At 61.3% G+C, this 5,299-nt stretch overlaps 3 protein-coding genes across 3 annotated transcripts in view; 1 reads left to right on the top strand and 2 right to left on the bottom strand.

Moving 5' to 3' along the window:
- The window catches only part of AMSG_12436 (uncharacterized protein), a 4,531-nt gene extending 3,902 nt beyond the window's left edge, over positions 1 to 629 (bottom strand). Inside the window, exon 1 of the mRNA XM_013897344.1 lies at positions 264 to 629. Within this exon, the coding sequence (XP_013752798.1) occupies positions 264 to 603 (340 nt within the window). The 5' untranslated portion in view covers positions 604 to 629. The remainder of the gene's footprint in view (positions 1 to 263) is intronic.
- A 1,095-nt stretch (positions 630 to 1,724) lies between these two features.
- On the top strand, positions 1,725 to 3,229 carry AMSG_11316 (vacuolar protein sorting protein 72; the record flags this gene model as incomplete). Its single annotated transcript, XM_013897338.1, has 2 exons — positions 1,725 to 1,739; positions 1,830 to 3,229. 2 exons carry the CDS (start codon positions 1,725 to 1,727, stop codon positions 2,940 to 2,942), a joined length of 1,128 nt encoding a protein of 375 aa, XP_013752792.1. The 3' UTR covers positions 2,943 to 3,229.
- AMSG_11315 (uncharacterized protein) lies at positions 2,967 to 5,254 on the bottom strand (the record flags this gene model as incomplete). The annotated part of the gene is made up of 3 exons (XM_013897337.1): positions 2,967 to 4,816; positions 4,874 to 5,165; positions 5,198 to 5,254. 3 exons carry the CDS (start codon positions 5,252 to 5,254, stop codon positions 2,967 to 2,969), a joined length of 2,199 nt encoding a protein of 732 aa, XP_013752791.1.
- Positions 5,255 to 5,299: the final 45 nt, after the last annotated feature.

Genomic DNA, 5,299 nt, shown 5'->3' with positions numbered 1-5,299 from the left:
GTAGGGAGGGGGGACAATGAGAGTGAGGTGGAGCTGGGGTGGCTGGGGCTGGGAGGGTGTCGGCTAAGTGGTGCAGGTGGTGGCGGGCGCGAAACGGCTGGCGTTCGTTCGTTAGGAGCGGGGGGGGGGGGGGGATCCTGATATTGTTCATCGTGTTGCGATCACCAGGTAGCAGTAGTGTACATGGGTTGGGATGATAGGCTAGGGGGTGGTGGCGGTGGTGACGCGATGAATGGGTGGGCTGGCGGCGAGGCACATGCCACAGTAGAGAAGAGCGACGACAAAGGCGTAGATGACAAAGGCAGCATCGCGGATGTCCCAGGAGAGGAGCGGGACAAGGGGAGCATCGATGGGAGTGTGGGCAGAGGGCACCATGAGATGACGACCTTGCATGATCAGCGCAAGGATGGCCATACCCGAAGCAGTCCAGGCCCAAGGTACGTCCTGTAGAGCCAAGACGGAGGCGATGATACATCGAAGGGTGAGAGCACCAGCATGGATGCCATCACTCGCCGAGTACATACTAGAGACAGAAGCAGATGCCAGACGAGTCGACCACAACGAGGCCAGCAGAGGATTCCTTGTCTTTGTTGTCTGACACATACACGGAGGAAAGCCAGCAAAGACAGCTGTGGATGCTACGATGGAGAGTGCGGTCAACAAGCAAAATAAACCCATTGCGCCAATGTGCCCACCGAGTATTCCAGCCACAGCCATAGCAATATACGCCATTAATTCACCTCCGTCCACCACTGCCCAACTCACACCACAAACAACTCGTCCAGCCATGCCCACCATACCGACACTCTCACAGACGAGGGTGTGTCCTCTCTCTCACACACACACACAGAGAGAGAGAAAGAGAAAGAGATGGAACACCTCCTCCTCAGTATCCCGCAGAGTCTCACACACCACCGAGCGAGAGAGAGAGAGAGCTGTGGCCATAACTGAGGCTGTGGCTGTGGCTGTGGCTCGGTTGCCACTTGCTCTCTCTCTCTCTCTCTCCGTCTGCTCTGCCCGCTCATGTCGAGTGACTCATTGATGGTGGCTTCTGCTAGTATTTTCAAGTTGGGCAGTGTGGAAGGCAGGCGGATGGTCATCGTAGGGCGGGATGGGATGGGGATTATAAGAATGACGATGATAACGTGCGATGTATGCTGAGATGATTGTGTGCCTTGGAGAGTTGAAGGGGGAGGATTGATTGTGAGGCAGTCGACAAATTGTTGATCAACAAGAGCAGCGTTCTCTGCATATCATTCGTCGCATGCATTGTGTCTATCTGTGGAAAAGATGATAGTGATAGTTTCTGTTTAGGTTGTACCTTCCACTGTTTGTGGTGTTTGCGGTAGTGTCAAGTCCATTGTCGCGCATATCACCAGGTTTGCTGCCTTGGCCATGTTGATCTACACTAATTCCACGTTCCCCAATCGATACCTCCCCCCGCAACGATTAATTCCACGTTCCCCAATCGATACCTCCGCCGCAACGATTAATTCCACGTTCCCCAATCAATAACATTCCCCAACGATTAATTCCATGTTCCCCAATCGATAACACTCCCCAACGATTAATTACATGTTCCCCAATCGATAACACTCCCCAACGATTAATTCCATGTTTGTACAACATTCGAGTCGGCCGCCACTCACAGGCACAGCCGACGGACACGAGCACGAGTCGCAGCGTAACAGCTGACTACACAAGGAAGGAGGCAGGAGCGGGAGATGTCTACCGAGGCGGTTGCTGGTGAAGACTATGGTGGTGGTGGTGGCAGTGGGGATGGTGGTGGTGGTGGTGGTGGTGGTGGTGGTGGTGGTGCGGGCACTGAGCTCGCGGACAACAAGTCGCCACTGACCGACGAGTCGCTCGGCACTGCTGAGGTGGCAGAGGTCGCTGGCGGTGGCGGTGGCGGTGGTGGTGGCAGTGGCGGTGGTGAGGAGGAAAAGGTGTCGGGCAATGGGAAGATTGGAGATAATTCAACGAGTGGGAATGCAAACGGTCCGAGACGGAAGCGGCGGCGACGGCGGCGGCGCAAGAAGCGGACATCGTTGTCGTCGTCGTCGTCGTCGTCGTCGTCGTCGTCGTTGTCGTCGTCGTCGTCGTCATCGTCATCGTCGTCGTCGTCGTCGGCTGCAGAGAAACCAAACAAGAAGCCAAAGCTTGGCTCTGATGAGGATTCAGAGTCGGGAACAAGCTCCTCGGAGGAGGACTCTGAGGAGGCGCGGCGGCGGAGGGTTGTAGCGACGCCGCTGGCAACTCGACTGCCATCGCGAGCGACACGTGGGCGGAGGATGAACGCGCTCATCGGCGACGAGCTCGAGGCTGACAAGACCTTCTGGGGCCACGAGACGTGGAAAGAGGACGCTGAGAACTACGTGGTCGAGTCGTCGGAGGAGGACCAGTACGACTCGGACTTTGACATCACCGAGTCATCAGGTGAGGAGCAGGAGGTCGAGCCCGAGACTGTGCGCAAACGGTCGACATACAAGGATCCTGCGCTGATGGCCAAGCGGCGGGCTGCGGCTGCTGCTGCAGCGGCAGCGCGCGGAACGGCGACTCAAACCCAGCGCCGTAAGCGCAAGCCCAAGGCTGCGGCGTCGCCGGGCTCACGGCGGCTGTCGTCGCGAGCAACGGCGGTCCGCCGGCGGACGCAACTGGAGGTCAAGGCTGAGGCTGCGCGCCAACGGGCCTCCAAGCGCAAGAGATCTAAGCGCAAGCCGGATAAGGTGTGGACCCAGGAGGAGCTGCTGGCCGAGGCCAAGCTTACCGAGGCCGCCAACATGGCCTCGCTCCAGCAGATTATCGAAGACGAGGAGGCCAAGGAGGCGGAGCGGAAGCGAAAGAAGCGCAAGAAGAACGCTGCCAAGCTGACCGGTCCGCGGACCATCTTCTACTCGCGCGATGGCGTCAACACAGTGACCTTTACCCAGCCGCCGTTTTGAGCTCTTTGCTCCGTTCCGTACGTGCTACGAGTGCCGCGGCCTGCGGAACCGTTGCGGCGGCTGGACCTGGGCCGGCGGTGATGAGTGATGCTGCGGGAGGTGGTGATGGTGGGCCGAGTGGTGTTGGGCCATAATCTGCTCTTGGTGGTGCTGCTGCTGACGCTCGATCATAGCGCGGATGCGGGCGGCCTCGCGGCGCTCGCGCTCGGCCTGGCGGGTGATCCCGGCGTACTGCTTAATCGACGGCGGCAGCGGGTTGGCTCGTGGGTCCTTCTGCTCGCGCTCGGTGAGCCAGTCGAGGAAGAGCAGCGAAGACTTCATCTGCGCCACGTCCTCGGCGAGCTCAGCAACCTTGGACGAGTTGGCGGCGGCAGCGGCGGCGGCGGCACCTGCGGCGGCGGCGTCGACCCCATCCGGAACCGAGATCTCGGGGCCCGAGCCTGGCGGCGGCTTGCGCGGCGCGGCCCACTCGGACGGCGGGATGTACCACTTGCCGTACTCGGTCTTGCGCGGGACGTGCGGCCGAGGCTTTGGCCCAAATGATGACGTCGGCAGCGGTGGAGTCCGCGAGATGTGGACGAGGTGCAGCGGGCGCTCCTCCTTGACAGTCGCCGTTGCGGGCGCTGACTGCCGCTCGGCAGCCTTGCGTCGGCGTGCTATATTGGTTGCCTTGCGGGTGGCGTGCATCCGCTGGGCAAGTGCCCGCGGCACGTCCTTGGCCTCCAGCCGCACCACTGTCGACTTGGACGACGGGCCCTGCGCCGAGAGCGACGGCAGAAAAGCGTCAATCTCGTCGGCGTCGAGGTCGTCCTCGCCGACCTTTTTGAGAAACTCGGTAAAGTCGACCACCACCTGCGAGGTCAGCCGCTCGAACCGCTCAAGCTCGTCCTCAGCGAGCTTCTGCTTCAGCTGCATCCGCTCCTCGGCGGTGTAAGAGGCGCTTGAACGCCGCGAGTCGTCGCCGGCTCCGGCCTGCGCCAGCCCGGCGGAGCCTGCCGTCGCTTCCGAGTCGGTGACGGGCTGGCCACGGCCGGCCAGCAGCGACGCCAGCGAGTTGCCACCGGCCGCGCTATCAGCTGCGCCGCCGCTTCGCGCCAGCCGCAGACCAGAAAGCGCTGATGCCGCCGCCTGGAGCGCACCGGCCAGCACCTTTTTCTGATCCTTCATCTTTGCAAACGAGCCGGCGGTTGTGTGTGACTGCTGGAGCTTGGCAACTTCGCTGAGCTCGACCGGCTGGCGACGTGCGAGCTGCTCGCCGGCGTGCATGGGTGGCGCCGGCGAGAACGACGGCGCCGGCGACTTGGACGGAAAGACGGTGAGGCCTGGTGACGGGGCAGGCAGGCCAGCCGCGTGCGGTGGAGGCGTGCCCGCCTCAGCGGCGGTGCGAGCCTCACCCTCGGTCGGTGCCTCGACGGCAGCTGCGAGAAACATGGCCATACGGTCAGCGGCAAAGTCGGTGTTGCGGTCGCGGGTACTCGAGGCCGATACACTCCCGCTCTCGTTCCAATCGCCTGTTCCATCATCGTGGTCATACTCGCTCGAGCGGTGGCTTGCCGCGCCGGCATCAACAACGCCCGAAGTAAAGTAACTGTCGCCGTCGAGCGCGGCCTCAGCCTCAAAGAGTGTCAGCGGATGGACCGGCGGCACCGAATCGCCAAAGAGCGCCACCATGACCTCCCGCTGCTCCTCGGGATCAAGGCAGCGCAGCTCGTCCGGCACAGCCTCGATGGCGGTGGTCAGCGCGTTGACACGCTCTTTGGCCTCCACACATCGCGGCTTGATCGGCAGAAGGTCGTCGTCAAATGGTGCGTCTCTCGTCATCTCCTTCCGCACCTTGACTCTCCATGGATCGCGGTCGTCGACACTAGCGGTTTCTGAGGTGAGTATAGAGTGATGGTATTGTGAAAGATGTAGAGGCAGCGGATGCCGACCAGTTGCTAGCTCTGGATCCGTCTCCAGGTCTGGGACCATCTCCAGGTCTGGGACCATCTCCAGGTCTGGGACCATCTCCAGATCTGGGACCATCTCCAGATCTGGGACCATCTCCAGGTTTGGATCCGTCTCCAGGTCTGGGACCATCTCCAGATCTGGGACCATCTCCAGGTCTGGGACCATCTCCAGGTCTGGGACCATCTCCAGGTCTGGGACCATCTCCAGGTCTGGGACCATCTCCAGGTCTGGGACCATCTCCAGGTCTGGGACCATCTCCAGGTCTGGGACCATCTCCAGGTCTGGGACCATCTCCAGGTCTGGACCATCTCCAGGTCTGGGACCATCTCCAGATCTGGGACCATCTCCAGGTCTGGGACCATCTCCAGATCTGGACCATCTCCAGGTCTGGGACATCTCCAGGTCTG

This window comes from Thecamonas trahens (assembly GCF_000142905.1).
Source record: "Thecamonas trahens ATCC 50062 unplaced genomic scaffold supercont1.75, whole genome shotgun sequence".
NCBI lineage: Eukaryota > Apusomonadida > Apusomonadidae > Thecamonas > Thecamonas trahens.
The sequence above is the reverse complement of the archived record's forward strand: the minus strand, read 5'-3'. Positions and strand labels throughout refer to the sequence as shown.